General features: G+C 44.1%; 1 protein-coding gene across 4 annotated transcripts in view; it reads right to left on the reverse strand.

Annotated features, from left to right (window-relative positions):
* PBX1 (PBX homeobox 1) overlaps positions 1-18,920 on the reverse strand; it is a 328,873-nt gene that overhangs the window by 34,327 nt on the left and 275,626 nt on the right. The window contains exon 9 of one of the 4 annotated variants that reach the window (XM_043877020.1): positions 1,018-6,100. The exons of 2 other annotated variants lie outside the window; for them this stretch is intronic. In XM_043877020.1, coding sequence (XP_043732955.1) covers positions 6,008-6,100 — 93 coding nt within the window. In that variant the 3' untranslated portion in view covers positions 1,018-6,007. Of the gene's footprint in view, positions 1-1,017; positions 6,101-18,920 lie in introns of those variants that run through there. One more of the 4 variants, XM_043877022.1, reaches the window with a different exon arrangement.

Genomic DNA, 18,920 nt, shown 5'->3' on the forward strand with positions numbered 1-18,920 from the left:
CAAATCAACCTTGGCAAGACAGCTTTATATTTTTGAGGCCATTGGGCCCTTAGCTTATCTGTTAAGAAAAATGATGATTTGACCCCCCCATGATGGTCCATTCTTTTCATCTATTTTCTATTGATTAGAATCATGATAGGGACGAAAGGGTGAGTGATTGCTATTTTCAATATAGACCTGCCTCTCTGGGGCTTTGGGCAGAGCCTCCTGAAGCTTAAGGCGTAAGAATGAGAAAATGATGTATGCGATGCCCCTAGAGGAACAATATGAGGAATGGCAGACAAGAAGCTGCATTGTACTCTCTGCACAAAAAATGGTGTCAAGGGCCTGGAAGCAGACTTAGGTGTTGAAGGCTGAAGTGGTGATCCAGCCAGAACACCCTGAGACATTAAACTCTGTAACACACCACAACCCCAAAGGTCAGGGGCTCACTGTGAGTGTAGACAAACCACTGCAAGAGATGATCACAGGGAATGGCAGACATAACACATGGTAGGTGTGTTCACCCAGTGGAGTAGCGTCTGTCATACTTCTGAGAGCCTAGAACTGGGTGGTTCTTCTAACTTAGATTCATTCCTTCCTCTGCAGCATCTTTCTGGTACCACAATTTTCCTTAAGACCAGATCAAAGCAGACAAAGAGAAGGAAAGGAAGAGCCAGTGGAAAATGGCTGTGACTCAGAAACTTGTAACTTATTACCGAACATCACCCTAATATTTTAACTGGTATTTGGCTGATGGGAGCCGATCACAGTCAAGTAGACAAAATTGGGTGCTCTGCCTTCCTGCAGCACAGCTAATATTTGCAGGTAAAAATCCTTCTTTCTTTTCTTCTTTCCCTCTTCCTTCCTTCCTTTGTGGGTGAGGTAAGTAACTCAATTTGTCCCACTGCAAATGTAGACTTTAAAATGATGAGGGCCACAGTTTAAATTATAATCCACATTAACCTAAATCCTAGTTTGGGGAAAGACAAGTTATCGGCAGGTAAGAAAATAAATTTACACCAAATACAAGTATACTTTTTTTTTTTTGCAACAAAAGAAACTATTTATTTGGAATATGCATTACCAGTACAAATTAGGAGACTGTAAAACCTACACTGTGTTAGTATCATTAGAGAACACAAAATTTCAGTTGGAATCAAAAGGGACAGAAGCCTGTGCTCTCGCAAAAGCAGAAAAGCTTAAATTTTCAAAACCAAAACAGAGCAGAGCTTTGCAGGTTTATACTCTGAATAATAAGAACAGGGGAGGAGGAGTGGGAGAATAAAACCAGCAACCAAAGGAAAACACTTCAAAATAATTGAAAACGCCAAAGGAAAGAAAGGAATAAGAGAGAAAAGGGGGGAAAACATTGAATGTTTTATTAATTTTAACAAAAGAAAAAAATGTTTACAAAAAAAATAAGAGTCCAGAAAGCTTTGAGCTAGGGATTGAAACCATAAAGGTGATGTGAAAAGCTCGTCGTCATTGTTATGTTATGACTTAAAAACAAGGGTGCATGCATTAGGGTCGAGACACTTCCTAAAGTGTTGCTCACTTTTCTTGCTTTAGGTTCTGGCTGCTTTCTGAATGCTTGACCATTTGTGGAATGAAAACCAGTTAAATTAACTCTCTCCAGATAACATTGCTTTCTTTTCTCCCCTAACTTTACAAAAACATTCCGAGTCAAGCCAGTTTGACAATCTGCTTTAAGCAGCTGCCTGAATCAGAGGTTAGCAAGAGGCGCACTGCCCATGAGACCAGCAAAACCGCTCAGCACTGAGTCCGGCTGAAAACATCTCCAGGCTGAATGGCCCTCAGGACGGCTTCCTGGGTCTAGTCCACTCAGCCAGTGGTACACATCCCACCAGAATCTCCTGTGAAATTCCTCTGGAAGAAAAAAACCCTCTCTAGTTGGGAAGGCTTCCTGGAAGGTTGTTATCAATCAGGAAGAAAGAAAAGAAAGCATTTTAATGTGACATTCACAATCAACCAAGGCAAAAACTTCTCCCATAAAAAGTTACCCGGGACCAATTCTTTGAAGTGTTAAAGGTTGAAAAAAGGAACTTCAAGTCCCTGCATTTGTTTTTTTTCCAGAGACTTTGGAATGGCACACACCCCAGAAACACAGGTGAGTCATGTGACGTCATTGTGGGGCTTGTCCTTGAAGTCAGCTGAATTCCGAAGCAGACAGAAGTACATGGAAACAGCCTATTCTACAAATGTCATCTTTTCACATCACCTCGGATACATATTGAAGAAATAAAAACACCAAGATCATAAGCCTGACAATTAAAAAAGCACCCTCCCATAAACAAACCAAAAATAACACAGTGTTTTTTTTTTTTTTTATATTTTAAAGAGCAGGATAAAGAAAAGTAAAGAATTTATTTCTGGGTCTCAAAGTTAATAAACATAATAACATGTTAGGCTGTACCTATTATGCTCACTATTCCAAACTTTTTTTTTTAGTTTACAAAATGAATTACTGTCACTTTTAAACATTGTGAAACAGGAAATGGATGTGCACAACTCGACACTTTTCTAGCATTCTTGAACTAATTCACAAATGCAAGAAAATAAAAGAAAAATGGGGGAAATGGTGAATGTAGGTAGTTGGGTGTTAAAAACTAATGCAGGAATGATGTGTATTGTCACAGAAAGAAGAGGGGAAATTCCCCATCCTGTTTTGCGTGCTAAGAGGGTCATTTTTAAAATTTTTATTATAAACACTATTAAATTCAGACCGCTTTTTTGGTTTTTTTTTTTTTCTTTATCTGAATATACAAGAACATTCATTATCAAATGTTCATCATCAATACTACAAAGAACGAGACACAAGTCGCAAGAAACAATGGAAAATGTTAATAAAGCTGAAAGAATCGTCGAGTATTTTTTTGTTTTTTTTTTTAAGTTTTTTTTTTTTTTTAAATTTGAGTTTCTGTAGTTTCATCTTTTTTTGGTATCGAAGTCAGGTTTTTCTGGGCAGAAAAATAAAACTCAGAAGGAAAGGGGGGCAGGGAAAGATACGTGAGAAAAGGCAACCGGAAAATAAAAAAACACTACCACAGCAAAAAAAAAAAAAAAGTAAAGAAGTTGGCAAAACTACTGCACAGGAGTCAATTCCACACCAGGAGGAGGAGTTAGGTATGAAAAGGAGGATGTGATGAAGTCACAGGTGGGCAAACCTCAGGGCTAGTTTTAGTTCTCGGGGGAAGTTGGCTGCGGGGAAAATGGAGTACTCCCACTTCCATCAGAAAATGAAGGAATCTTGGGGCACGTTTTGGTATCTGTACGACCGACCTAATGAGAATCCCCAGGGGACTGTATTCCCAGAGGCACGCTCTTTCCAGACCCACCCTTCCGCTGTCCGCGCTCTCCTGCTTCGCTTAGTACAGAGAGCTGGTGGCGGCCAAGTCCGACGTGATGGGGGGAGGAGGGGAGGGAGGAGCCCCGTGTGACGTGCAGGGTGGGGAGGATGCAGTGAGAGGTGAGCAGCAGCGCACACCACCGCAGGCAGAGAAACCGCCTGTGCAAAGGTAGCATGCTCTGGTCTCTCATCAGCTTACAACGGTGGTCATTCAAACCAAATCTGGAGTCATTCGTCCTGTTTCCGAGAGAACCCTCTGTGTCTCTTTGCTACTCTGCCCCAGGTCAACGGGATACAATCCTACCATATCCCCGTGTGGGTAGTTTCAACAGATCCCTGCCACTCAGACCAAGTTCTTCCCTGGTTCTAATCACTGTAGGATGGTCACAAGACGGTGCCTTCCGGAAGCCTCTTTATCAAGCTCTGTTCTGATTATGGCACAGGTTTGTAGACACAGTCTTCCTACTCCTCTTTAGCCATCCAGGTATGACGCCATCTTGCCAAATATTTACTTTTTGCATTTCCTTCAAATACACATACCTTCTGGTTGCTTTCCCCCACCTCCCAACACCCACACACAGGAGCATTTTCTAATCATCACTGTGGTGCCGTGCAGAATATCCATGACCTTGTTAGCTGGTCGTCCTCACCCCTCAGGGCCTTATACCTCTCCCACAGGCAGGTGCTTATGAGGCCACATGCTGGATTCTAGTACAAGCTAAGAGGACCCGATCACATGTGTTCAATTTAGAAACTTCTCTCTATTCTAAGAAACCAGCCAGGCCAAAACAAACAAGCAGAAACAACAACACTGACTCTTCTCTTTGTCCTCATGGTGATGACCTCAGGCATTACTGCTAATCAAAACTCAGAACAGGAAAACCAGGTATTGTCCCTACACGGCATGGGCCAGTTTATCTTAGGGAAGCTACTTTCCCTGACGTCACAATTACGTACTGGGTATGAATGAAATCAATTTTTTCAGTCTCTTGGTGAGCCAGGCATAACCCCCATTTTACAGATGAAGAAAATGAGGCACCAAGAGATCTGAACACTTCCCATTTAATCAAGTGACAGAGCTGCCATCTTTTCTTCTGGCACAGTTGGCTATGAAGACTGTGAGTTCTGGTAACATCAGAAAAGAGCATTATAGTACATACTCTTTACTCTTAGATATTCCCAGGGAATAAAAATCACAAATGATTTAACTGAAAGCATGACCTCCCTGTTCCCCATCACTCTCAGGTCTTCCGAGTAAGTAAACACAAAGTTTGTCTCAGCCATGTTCTTAAACAACTTTCTCCTCCAGGACAAGAATGTGGTGCCATATGACACTTTGGATAATTCATGCACTGTCCCTAACAGAAACACAAAAACGAACCAGAACCAAATCCATTGTAGGCACTTAAGTACTGTGTGTGGCTCCCCAAGAGCCCCAGAGTTGGTGGGAACACCAACAGTTCAGGAAACCTAACCTTCATCACGTCCAAGTCCTGTGTGTGTGATCCTGCCGTGTGCGTGCTGGGGGCCTGGAAGCCCCAGGCACAGACTGCTTCTCTATGTCGTGACCTTCACTCAGCGTGGTTGTTTTGCTCTCTTGCGCTCACAAGGTATGATGCTATGGTTACTAATGTAGGTATTCATATGTGGCGTGTGACTGATTTGGGGCAAGTGAATGTGTGTCTGTGCACGTGTCTACATGTTTGTATACCTGTGTGTGAGGGGCGGGGGAGAGGTGGGATAAGGTGAAGGGTTGCAGGATAAGAGCCTTCCACTCCTTAGGGATGCATTCACCACCATGCCTAACTCAGACCTGGTCTGGCAATAGGTTCTAAACATTACTTACAGCACGGTCTCCAAAGACTGTGCCTCTTGAGACCAAGAGCTGTCATTGGAAAGATGCAAAAGCCTCTAAGAATCCTGCCCTTCTTGTTCCTCAAGCCCTGTTTTGCTGCCTGACTTCCTGCCTGGGAATCACCCTGGTGGGGGTAAAACCAGACACTGGCACTTTCAGAAGCCCAGCAATGACAGCGCCCAGTGCATACCTGGGGGAGAAGGAAGAGGAGGAATTGTGTCCTAAGCAGTATTGTCCTCAGGGAAGGAAGAGCAAGAGGAGGCAGGGCGGCCTGGAATGAGCAGGGCAATGTGGCATATTCCTGCCAAGAGGTAGAGTAAACGAGAGAAGCAGAGAAGGACTGCCCATTAGCAGAGGGAGCGAGGGGTCAAGGGGGGGATGTCTGGCTCCTCAAACCACCAGCATGAAAATATACAAATGCTTTTATTATGTTCTTTGTGTTTTCCTCTTTAAATTCCTATAATTGTTGAAAATATCCTTCAGGGATGTAAGAGAGGGCAGGGACCCAGGGAGTCTAGGACAGAGGGAAAGGGGTGGGGAAGATGACCGACACCAGGCTGACAGCTGGAGGCAGGGAAGGGTGGCTTCTACCCAGAAAAAAAAAAAAAAAAAAGGGAAGAGAGTATAAAGAAGTGTCCAGATTGGCTGAAATAGCATCCCAAAGAGGAGAAGAGAAGGAGACTCTTATTGTGTTTGCTGATTGCTTCGACCTCCAGTCTGACCGCTTCAGCGTTGAGAAACCCTCCCTCCTGGCCCTGCCTCGACTGGAGCGCAGGGTCAGCCGGGATGCGACTGCTGGGAGATCAGTTGGAGGTATCAGAGTGAACACTGCCAGGGCCTTCTGTAGGGGAGGTCACTGATGAAGGGGTAGTAGCATCCTGCCAACCTCCATTAGCCTAGAAGGGAAAAAGGGAGAGAAGTCAGTCCTCTGAGATTGGGTGGCTGTTCTGCGCAGACAATGACAATAAGACAACTGAGGCAAAGGGCCAAGGACAGGGCCTGGCGCGTGGGGACACAGCCAGTGGGTGGCTGTGACTGTGGCCAATAACATCCGCCCCCCAACCCCACCCTCAGATGAGTCTGGGTCCTCCCAGCGAGCCTCTGGACACAGTATTGGCCCTCCACTTCTCACAGGCTTTGTGATTCAGTCCAAGCCGTCAGAAGGAAATTCTGTGTGCCCCAGGACGATGGCGGCCACCCTGCTGGCCAAGGGACCGGGTTCTAGTTCTGCCTGGCAATGATTAGCTACTGGCTCTGGCAAAGCACTCTCCCCTGTTTGGCCTCGGGTACCCCTTTAGAAAAATTGAAAGGGTAGCTTAAAATGCTTTTTCAGGTTCTTTCCAGCTTTGGACGTGGTATGTATGATGGGAGCCCAGGCACCTGTTCTATGCAAGGTTCTGTCTTAGATGCTCAAGGGTATATAATGATGCATTGAGATACAGTTTATGTCCTCAAGGATGGGTATGACAAGCAGATGAATGAACTAGGGTTTCAAGCAGAACCTAATACATGGTACCCCTAGCTGTTATGAAGACTCAAATGAGTGCAACATCTCCTCTTGATGGAGCATCAGCAAAGGCTTCACGGAGGATGAGCTCTCTGAGGGAAGCCTTGAAAAGTACAGAGGGTGATGCGACGAATCCAACAGGTAAAACAATGGTGCCAACACCATGAGGACTGGTCTGTGTGACTATATCTAAAAGGTGGTGAGACAGGAAGCTACAACTTTGATCTACACTTCTAGATCATCCTTCTGAGACTCTAAATCCAGATGCAGTAAAACAATAATAGTGTTCTAAAAGGATTTGTTTTAATGACCACTCCTTTAAAAAAAATCCCACCATTAAATAGCTGAAGAATGATTTGCTTTAGTGGTTGATTCATGACTGTTTATTATTTTAAAGCATTGAACTACAAGTGTGCTAAAAGGCCTCTTTTCCCCAATCACTGTGTTTCTTTGGAGTTAACAGACCCTCAACACTGGAAATGTTAACACTGAACAGACCAGGTTTTAGGCAGTCCTGGTAAATTATTTTTATTGTACCTTCTTCTCCTTTTATTCCCTCAGGGGCACCTGGGGCAGGTGTTAATTATTGCCTTTTGGGACAGACCATGGTTTCTACTCTAGCACAATCCACAGTACTTAGGAGCATGGCTGGCACTTAGTAGATGCCGGCAAACATCCATTCACATTTCATTCATAAAAAAGCACAGGTGTAAGTGGAAATCAAGCTTCCGGATTACAACTGAGATAGGACACAGGCTTCCTAACCTTTGAATCAGACTCCTTTTTCTCTGCCCTTGCCATCTATTTGGCTCCTGCTATTATTAGTTCACTCAAATCATGCTCCAATTTTCCCAGGAAAACCAAGGCTTTTAAATCAAAGCAGTTCCCACCAGTTACTTCAGCACGAGGGCACAATTTTTCCCCCACACCTCACTATAAGAGCAGATCTGGACACCAAGGGGGCAGAAGGTCCTGGGCGATGCCAAGAACACATTCCCTCAGTCTTGGATCAATCAGCAACTGCTCTCAAGTTCAAATCTCCATCTCCAAGCCAGGCAGCTCCGCCCACTGCCCCTCTCTGTTGGAGGACATTTCCCCTGCTGTTTGTGAAAGAGAGATCAGAAAGAGAACAATGAGGATTCTTTCTCTTAGAACAGGAGGCTTTGCTATCTTTGGGGGCCCAAGACTCAGAATCTGATCAGTATGATCAGAATCAAGGACCGAGTTAGTTTGATTTCCTCATTCAGGTTGGTCACAGCAGCAACAATATCTTAGCATCCCCTCTCAACCAAGAATACACGTTTTCTTTTGGTACCATTTCTGGCTGAATGTTTATGTTTATTTTTCCCTGAAGAAAATCCTTTAGCATCATTTATCCTTTTGAATGATAAAAGTAAAATATGCTTATATAATGTTTGCAAATACAATAATTGTACATGCAATATAATATTTGAAAATAGGATAGGAGAATTGTAAAAAAAAAAAAAAAAAACCAAAGTGTACCATGGCCATAATCCAGAGAAAATTACTCTCAGCATTTTGACATGTGCCCTAACAATTTTATAGTATATTTACCAGATAGACAGATAAATTAATTAACTAGTTAAATAGATGGAAGTGTGTGCGTGTATCTGTGTTTGTTGAGTAGCATGGAATTTTAGGAAACATGCCAGGGGCTCCATAAGTACATCATCATAAGGCAGAGAGTTAGGTGCTTGTAAAAGAAGATAATCATGTATTTTAGACTCCACCTGGCATGAGACAAGCCGGGGAGGGAGCTCTCTACATCAGCTAATATCCATGATCTAGCATGTGGCACAAAGGCATGTCATCACACTGCTCACAAATCACCACCACGACTATTACTGAGTCATACTATAATTCCTTGAAATAACAGTAAGTGGTGTCCCAAATGAAGCCATTAGTAAAGAAAATGAACTCTGCGGTGTTTCATTAGGAGGGAACTAGCACAGCACAGTGTATGGACCAGGAGGTCCTAGGAGACTCCTTTTTGAGTCATCTCTGAGCTGAAATAACTCAAAGAGCAGACATTTGATCTCTTTTCTTCAAAAGTTATGTTTTCTCAGACCAGTGCGCAGGATGCCAGAGGGGACAGAAAACTCACAGATGGTGCAGACAGGAAGTAGTTCAGGCTGATATCAAAGCTAGCATTTTAATTATGAGAGTTGGTCTGGTAAAGAAAAATATATAAGATCTTAAAAAACCATATTAAAAATAAAGAAACAAAATGAGTCTCTTTAAATGTCATTTTTTCACTCTCCCTCCATTCACAGACACACAGATATAGACACATATGTACACACACACACCTCAGATCGGGTGATCAACAGCTCCAGTGTGCCCTGGACTCAGGGATTTAATGGAATAGGGGACTTGGAGTCCCAGGTCACCCTACCCCAGGATATCAGCCGTGATCCTCAACTTCTTGCCAAATTCAGGACACTGTAGCCTATGAGTTTCAAGTTAGATGAATGAAAGTACTTTTTAAAACGAACGAGTCTCCCACAGGGAAATGCTAAAGGATGCTTGTCTCTGAAGATGCTTTCTACCATGGTATATCATCTGCTACTGCTGTTAAAACCTCCACGAGATCAGAAACTGCGAGCAAACCTACCCTAACTGGGTTTTCCATAAATCACTTTGGCTGCCTCAGCTGTATCATTCCGGCTTTAATGTAAGACGTTCAGAGGCTGCACCGTCTTGGGAAACAGCTGACCTCGCTTACTGCCAAGTTAACCCCGGGGAGCAATTCCTTCCCTCTTCCTCCACTGCGGGTGAATATTAAGTAGGAAACCCGCCTTTGTGAGTTTATTTATCTCTGGGCACAGTGAAATTGGAAGATGGTCTCATTAACGAACATGAGGTGGATAGGGGTGGGAAAATAAGACTTTCGCTTTAATTTTTCTTCTGCACCTAAATTTCTTCTGCATCACTCTCTGATGCAAACTAGCCTTTAAATGGATACACTCACTTTGTAAAATGCTGATGTCAGAAACCACCCTCTTGGGTGACAGGGACAGGAATCCGCAAAGACAAATATGCCCTTTTTATCCCAAAACCTCTAATGGGAGAGAGTTCACATTTACTCCCAGTTCTTCAGGTTAATTCTGTAGCCTGTGACATGGGCAGCAAGACTTGATGTAACATTTAATTCCACCTGGGGAAGCCTAAGTCAGCAGCAGGCTCAACCTGGAACCTCATGGGAGAGGAGGCTAATGGAATATCAAATTAGGACAAACTTTCAGCAAATTTTCTAGTTAAGAAAATCTGGGCTTTCAAAACACAAATTCAAGGTATTTGGGAACAAATCATTTTAGGAACAAAAATGACTACCCTATCCTAATGAATCTGGCACCTAATTTGATAGACACCAAGTTTTGCCAGAGCGCCATCTAATATATCCATTAGGCAAAGCACTCCTGTCAAAGGAGACAGAGGAAGCTAGTGACGGAGAAGGGGAGGGAGCAATGGTGGGTGGCAGACCCACACATTCACAAGAGCACAGAACTGCTGTTGAGGCCCTGATTTTCCTTTCCTCTGATGCCATCCCTGAGTCAGAACTCAGAGGCCACCTGCCTCTCCCCCACTTTTGTGGAGCCAGTACTGCTGGGACCCCAGAGAAGCGGCTGCTGAGCTGAGAAGCACTGGTCCCATCCTCCTCTTTTTCCCGCTCCTCCTCTGAGCTTACCTTAGAAGCACTCATTTGATGCAGAGAATTCATCACCTGATGTGACAGCCCAAGTAAGTCTGGCACTAAGAAACTCTCATTTGCAACCCAGAAATACGCTGAGGTGCCGCAAACCGGCTGAGGTCAGCACCGAGCCGAGCGCGATCTGCATATGGGCCACATGCCATCAACGGCAATGCCTTCAGCGTGGGTGAGGAGGTGGACGTGCTCCAGGCCCTCAATCACCCCGGCCCTGCTGCGGCCGGCCAGGAAGAAAAACAGAGAGACATGGGAGCATCCTCCCCCGCCTCCCTCTCTCTACACACACACACACACACACACACACACACACACACACGCACACACAGAGTCACCACTTATGGGGAGACTTTGGCTCACAGTGGAGTCACACCCTAGATCCAACACTGGTCCATCAAGATAGGACTACGTTTTCCCGATACGCATCAACTTTCCCCAAGATTATACTGTGAGCACTTACCAAGGAATGATCTGGGATGAAAAGACGCTACTGGAAAGCCCCCCAAGGGACAAAGGATTCAAAATTTCCCTGGGAAATTTCACAACAGTAAACAGATCCATGGCTATTCCGGCACCCGTCCAATCCTCTCTCCAGCTGCCTGCAGCATGATCTTTCAAAATGTAGCTCTGATCATGGCGCCTCTCTGTTTAAACCTTCAATGGCTTCCTACTGGTCTCAAGGTGAGGTTCAATGTCCTTATTAGGTCTACCATGTCCTTGACCTTGCTGACTCTAAAACTTAATGCTAATGCTTAATACTCCAATATATCAGTCTACTTAGAAAATCCCACAACAGAGCTATCATTTCATGCCTGTTTCCTTTCCCTTGAAGGTGGTGCCCCACTCATTTATTTTCGTGCTACTCTCATCTTGACTGTTTTTCAAGACTGAGTTTAAGTATCTTTGCACCGGTACCTACCCCCGGCAACTTCTCCATGTCCTCCAGGTCATCCCCCTGGAATGCACCCTGGAATTGCACAGCAACTGTGACGGACCGCACAGAAGCATGGCCGTGAGGAGCTACCCCTCGCCCAAGGCCAGGGGCGGCGACAGAGAAGAGCTACCACACGCCCGAGGTCAGCGGCGGCGGTGGCCAAGAGGAACTACCCCACCCCGGAGGTCAGGGGCCCCGCCCGAGAGGAGCTACCCCACCTCCAAGTAGCAGCTGCTGCCCAGCCGCAGGAGGGCTCAGAGGAGCTACTCCACGTTCAAGTTCAAGAGGGGCTGCCGTGAGAAGATACACCTCCTCCAAGGTAAGGAGCAGCCGTGAAGAGATACCCTACGTCTGAGGTAAGAGAAACCCAAGTAAGACGGTAGGTGTTGCGAGAGGGCATCAGAGGGCAGACACACTAAAACCATAAACACAGAAAACTAGCCAATCTGATCACAGGACTAACTCAATGAAACTAAGCCATGCTGTGTGGAGCCACCCAAGACGGTCGGGTCATGGTGGACAGGTCTGACAGAATGTGGCCCACTGGAGAAGGGAATGGCAAACCACTTCAGTATTCTTGCCTTGAGAACCCCATGAACAGTATGAAAAGGCAAAATGATAGGATACTGAAAGAGGAACTCCCCAGGTCAGTAGGTGCCCAATATGCTACTGGAGATCTGTGGAGAAATAACTCCAGAAAGAATGAAGGGATGGAGACAAAGCAAAAACAATACCCAGTTGCGGATGGGACTGGTGATAGGAGCAAGGTCCGATGCTGTAAAGAGCAATACTGCATAGGAACCGGGAATGTTAGGTCCATGAATCAAGGCAAATTGAAAGTGGTAAAACAGGAGATGGCAAGAGTGAATGTCAACATTCTAGGAATCAGTGAACTAAAATGAACTGGAATGGGTGAATTTAACTCAGATGACCATTATATCTACTACTGTGGGCAGGAATCCGTTAGAAGAAATGGAGTAGCCATCATGGTCAACAAAAGAGTTGGAAATGCAGTACTTGGATGCAATCTCAAAAATGACAGAATGATCTCTGTTTGTTTCCAAGGCAAACCATTCAATATCACAGTAATCCAAGCCTATGCCCCAACCAGTAATGCTGAAGAAGCTGAATGGTTCTCTGAAGACCTACAAGACCTTTTAGAATTAACACCCAAAAAAGATGTCCTTTTCATTATAGGGGACAGAATGCAAAAGTAGGAAGTCAAGAAACACCTGGAGTAACAGACAAATTTGGCCTTGGAGTATGGAATGAAGCAGGGCAAAGGCTAATAGAGTTTTGCCAAGAGAACACACTGGTCATAGCAAACACCCTCTTCAAACAACACAAGAGAAGACTCTACACATAGACATCACCAGACGGCCAATACCAAAATCAGATTGATTATATTCTTTGCAGCCAAAGATACAGAAGCTCTATACAGTCAGCAAAAACAAGACCTGGAGCTGACAGTGGCTCAGATCATGACCAAATTCAGACTTAAACTGAAGACAGTAGGGATAACCACTAGACCATTCAGGTATGACCTAAATCAAATCCCTTATGACTATACAGTGCAAGTGAGAAATAGATTTAAGGGACTAGATCTGATAGACAGAGAGCCTGATGAACTATGGATGGAGGTTCGTGACATTGTACAGGAGACAGGGATCAAAACCATCCCCATGAAAAAGAAATGCAAAAAGGCAAAATGGTTGTCTGAGGAGGCCTTACAAATAGCTGTGAAAAGAAGAGAAGCAAAAGGCAAAGGAGAAAAGGAAAGGTATTCCCATTTGAATGCAGAGTTCCAAAGAATAGCCAGGAGAGATAAGAAAGCCTTTCTCAGAGATCAATGCAAAGAAATAGAGGAAAACAACAGAATGGGAAAGATTAGAGATCTCGTCAAGAAAATTAGAGATACTAAGGGAACATTTCATGCAAAAATGGGCTCAATAAAGGACAGAAATGGTATAGACCTAACAGAAGCAGAAGATATTAAGAAGAGGTGGCAAGAATACACAGAAGAACTGTAGGAAAAAGATCTTCACGACCCAGATAATCACAATGGTGTGATCACTCACCTAGAGCCAGACATCCTGGAATGTGAAGTCAAGTGGGCCTTCCTAAGCATCACTACGAACAAAGCTAGTGGAGGTGATGGAATTCCAGTTGAGCTATTTCAAATCCTAAAAGATGATGCTGTGAAAGTGCTGCACTCAATATGCCAGCAAATTTGGAAAAGTCAGCAGTGGCCACAGGACTGGAAAAGGTCTGTTTTCATTCCAATCCCTAAGAAAGGCAATCCTAAAGAATGCTCAAAGTACCGCACAATTGCACTCATCTCACACACTAGTAAAGTAATGCTCAAAATTCTCCAAGCCAGGCTTCAGCAATACGTGAACTGAGAACTTCCAGATGTTCAAGCTGGTTTTAGAAAAGGCAGAGGAACCAGAGATCAAATTGCCAATATCCGCTGGATCATTGAGAAAGCAAGAGAGTTCCAGAAAAACATCTATTTCTGCTTTATTGACTATGCCAAAGCCTTCGACTGTGTGGATCACAATAAACTGTGGAAAATTCTGAAGGAGATGGGAATACCAGACCACCTGACTTGCCTCTTGAGAAACCTGTATGCAGGTCAGGAAGCAACAGGTAGAACTGGACATGGAACAACAGACTGGTTCCAAATAGGAAAAGGAGTACGTCAAGGCTGTATATTGTCACCCTGCTTATTTAACTTATATGCAGAGTACATCATGAGAAACGCTGGGCTGGAAGAAGCACAAGCTGGAATTAAGATTGCTGGGAGAAATATCAATAACCTCAGATATGCAGATGACACCACCCTTATGGCAGAAAGTGAAGAGGAACTAAAAGCCTCTTGATGAAAGTGAAAGAGGAGAGTGAAAAAGTTGGCTTAAAGCTCAACATTCAGAAAACTAAGATCATGGCATCTCGTCCCATCACCTCATGGGAAATAGATGGGGAGACAGTGGAAACAGTGTCAGACTTTATTATTTTGGGCTCCAAAATCACTGCAGATGATGACTGCAGCCATGAAATTAAAAGACGCTTACTCCTTGGAAGGAAAGTTATGACCAACCTAGATAGCATATTAAAAAGCAGAGACATTACTTTGCCAACAAAGGTCCGTCTGGTCAAGGCTATGGTTTTTCCAGTGGTCATGCATGGATGTGAGAGTTGGACTGTGAAGAAAGCTGAGTGCCGAAAAATTGATGCTTTTGAACTGTGGTGCTGGAGAAGACTCTTGAGAGTCCCTTGGACTGCAGGGAGATCCACCCAGTCTATCCTGAAAGAGATAAGTCCTGGGTGTTCATTGGAAGGAATGATGCTGAAGCTGAAACTCCAATACTTTGGCCACCTCAATGGAAGAGCTGACTCATTGGAAAAGACCCTGATGCTTGCAGGGATGCGGGCAGGAGGAGAAGGGGATGACAGAGGATGAGATGGCTGGATGGCATCACTGACTCGATGGGCATGAGTTTGAGTAAACTCTGGGAATTTGTGATGGACAGTGAAGCCTGGTGTGCGGCAATTCATGGGGTCACAAAGAGTCGGACACGGCTGAGTGACTGAACTGAACTGTGATGCCAATCTGCATTTGTTCTTTCACAAGCCTCACTCCCCTACTGGACCATGAGAACAGGGCTATGAAATATATCTCTCATTCTAAAGTGCTTACCACAGTGCTTGACACAGTATAGATTTTAATTACTATCTCTTGGAGGAACATAAGAAGTAAATAAACCTTTAGTGGCACTGAAACATCCATCCTCCACCATGGGTATAGACAGATAGTAGGGTATCTGTACCTCCACAGTTCAGTTTAACTATGTGTAAAGAGCCGTGTACACCTAGAAAGTATTCAAGATGCAGTACAGAGGTAGCATCAGGGTTCAAGGTAGCTTTGACATCTAGAAAGTGAACTTTTCTCTTGCTAATAAGTAGGCATCAAGGAGCTCAGGCACTTCATCCTTATCCCAAGCAAATAACTATGATTCATATTTATACTGTTCTGTTTTCTTTTAGGGGAGAGCAGTTGAGAAAGACACTGCTGCTGCTGCTGCTGCTAAGTCGCTTCAGTCGTGTCCGACTCTGTGCGACCTCATAGACAGCAGCCCACCAGGCGCCCCCGTCCCTTGGATTCTCCAGGCAAGAACACTGGAGTGGGTTGCCATTTCCTTCTCCAATGCATGAAAGTGGAAAGTGAAAGTGAAGTTGCTCAGTCGTGTCTGACTCTTCGCGACCCAATGGACTGCAGCCTACCAGGCTCCTCCATCCATGGGATTTTCCAGGCAAGGGTACTGGAGTGGGGTGCCATTGCCTTCTCCAGAGAAAGACACTAGATCCTGCTTATTGCAGTTCCATCTCCACAAGGAGTGTTCTCCGCTAGGCACAAGGAGTAGGACAGTATCCTGCCTTATGGCCTCTAGTTACCTCAGGCATCCTGGGAATCAGAAAAAGGTACAGAACAGACACAGTCCCTAAGTGGCCCGCAGGGTTTGCCCATCTCTAGTCTCTCTAGGATGCCCTGTTAAATCTGAATTTTAGATAAACAACAAATAACTTTTTACTGTGAGTATGTCCCAAGCAGTATTTTCATTTGCTAAATCTGGGCAACCCTATCTGGGAAGAACATGTACTATCAGCCAAACAATTCACATTCTAGCCTAGTTTAGCTAGAAAAATTGTGCTGTTTTTCTTGCTTTGACCTTTTGCACTGCATCTTCATACAAGGAGTCTTCCCTGTGGCCGCGACCACCTCTATCAAGCTAACCAGCTTCTGCTTAAGTTTCCTATTTATCGCAGTTCATTTAAGAATGAGGTAGTGACATACACAGACTACTATATATAAAACAGATAAACAACAAGGACCTACTGTATAGCACATGGAACTATACTCAGTATTTTGTAATAAGCTATATGGGAAAAGAATCTGAAAAATTACACACACACACACACATATAATGAAATCACTTTGCTATATGTCTGAAAACTAACACAACACTGCAAATCAACTATATTTCAATTAAAAAAAGAATGAACGGGATGGGGAACACATGTAAATCCATGGCTGATTCATGTCAATGTATGACAAAAACCACTACAATATTGTAAAGTAATTAGCCTACAACTAATAAAAATAAATGGAAAAAAAAAAAAAAAGAATGAGGTAGTAACTTGCTCTTGCAAATGCAAGCCTGCTCTGGAACTTAAGCCCACCAATTGCCTCATCACATTTCCCCACCGTCAGTCCTCTGCCTGGATTATCCCATGCCGCTGGCTTTAGGATTCCTGTCTCCATGGCCCTCTGCCAGCTGGGGGCATCCTCTCTGACTGCCACTTACCACTAGGTCAGTCCCTGGGGACCTTACATCCAAGGGACACCACCATACCCCATGCTAGTCTGGTTTCCACCAAAGCCTCTTGAGCCCTGAGATTTTGCTGTGAAAATCTACAAGTTAAGAAAGATCAGCAGTGTCATCAGCCATTCCTGGTAGAGAACAAATACTCTGGAAGAGGACCGACATTAGTAGTCTGAGTGGCTCTGAAGAAATAATAGATTTCCCATCGTCAAAGTGAGACTGCTTCCTACTCTATACAGGAGTCAACTGAGAGGTTTTGTGTCTTTGCCTGTCCACCTCCTCTGGTCTCTAGGAATCCACATCTTCTTTCATGGCCCGGCCTGAGCACTACCTCCTTTCTGCAAGTTACTTCAAGGTAAACCACCACCTACTTCTCTAAATTCCAGTACTACTGACTTTTTGACTGTTCATGTTGACATTTAACCAAATGCAGCTCTTGTTCATGTAAATATCCATGTAAGCACCAGATCTTATTCACTGCAATCCTTTAATTCTTAAGTTCTATAAATATGTATTCAGGGCCCACCTTATACTATGTACTAGGCATACGATGGTAGACATAACACATTTTTAAAAGATGTGGTGTCTGCTCTCATGGAGCTTGCTGTCTTGTGGGAAATAAGACATTCAATACATCATCAAAAGAACACAGATTCCAGATGGTAATAAGTGCTGTGAGAGAGAAGAGTGGGGATCTGAGGTTGGGGCTTCTGGAAAGTCAACCTAAAAGTGAAGAGAAAATAGACAAGTAGAGAGCCGGGACACAGAACCCTCCAGGCAGAAGAAGAGACCTGTCCAAAGGCTCTGAGGACCTGAAGAAGACCAGAAAGCAGAGGAGTAGAGTGGTGAGTGCAACAGGGTGGGGCTGGGGAAGGGGATGGCTCACTCACGTCAAGGTCTGCAGGCCAGTGAAGGGCTTTGATTTTAACCCTCAGAGAGATGATGAATCATTCACCACAAGCCATTAGAAGACAAAGATCATGCCTGATACAGCAGCTGCTCAGTTAAGTACTTGAGTTGAATGAATAGAGAAATGAAAGCTTCTCTTCAGGCCTGTCCCTGCGACTACAAGGCTGGCTGGCTGCTGGTGCCCATGGTAACTTTGTAATTATGCAGGAATCTTAATGGTAATTCTCTTACTTTGGTTGATGAATATATAATGGTACACAAGTCAGTGCAAACTCCTATTCTTACCTCTCAAGCCAGAAACCTAGGACTCAGAAACGAGAATTTGCCAAACTTCATCCCCACTATATGCCGTAGCTTTTGGACATTTCAAGTTTCAAAAGCTTGTGGTGTATTACATGTAGAGCATGGCTGCTACCAATCTCAGGGCTGAAGGCAGATGACTCAGGCTCTTAAGTTCACCTTCAGGAAATCTTTGTGCTGTTTCTCAAGGTGATAGAACTTACGATCCACAAGACCAGCAGCAAATAAGTCTTTTGGGCGATCCTAATACCTTCTACTCCCAAGCCTCAACCTACCTTACCAAATTTGGTTTTGAACAAGACCAACTCTATTCTTCTGGGGTTATACTTCTGAGAAATCACCATGTGTCCTATCATCTTTCTAGTTAATACATTATATCTTCCACTGATGATATCAACTGGGCTTAGACCTGTATAGTAAGCTGGGAACCCCAGTCCAAGTTTGTTTGGTATGATTGTGAACTCTCTTATTACAAATCATTATTTCTCACCTTTTGAGGCATGCACTCAAGGGCACTCAGTCAAGAGCCAACTGCAAAGCTGCAGCACCATTACCGTGCACCATTCTGCCAGCACCCAGTGAGACACGACTGAAATGCACGTGGATGTCAGCTCTGAGATCAAGATCTATTTTGGCACCTCCTGAGTTTCATCCTTTTCTAATTCATCAGTTGTGAAGGCCCAGAATTACCACTGCCACGTAAGGCACTTGAGACACAGAGGATGGTCTGAACTGAACCTTTCGTAGCTTAAACAGGCTATGAGGCAGTGCACATTTCCATGTTTAAGGCTCTGATGCTTTTGGATTTCTGTTAGAAGTGCAAATAGGACAGTTATATACAATGTTTCCATGTCTCACAGACTTAGGGGACCCTTAGGTTAAATGTATACACAGGAAGTGAAAACTTCAAATTTATTTTATTTAACTTTTTAGAGACAAAGAAAAATAAGCTCAG

This window comes from Cervus elaphus, chromosome 20 (genome assembly GCF_910594005.1).
Source record: "Cervus elaphus chromosome 20, mCerEla1.1, whole genome shotgun sequence".
Taxonomy (NCBI): Eukaryota; Metazoa; Chordata; class Mammalia; order Artiodactyla; family Cervidae; genus Cervus; species Cervus elaphus.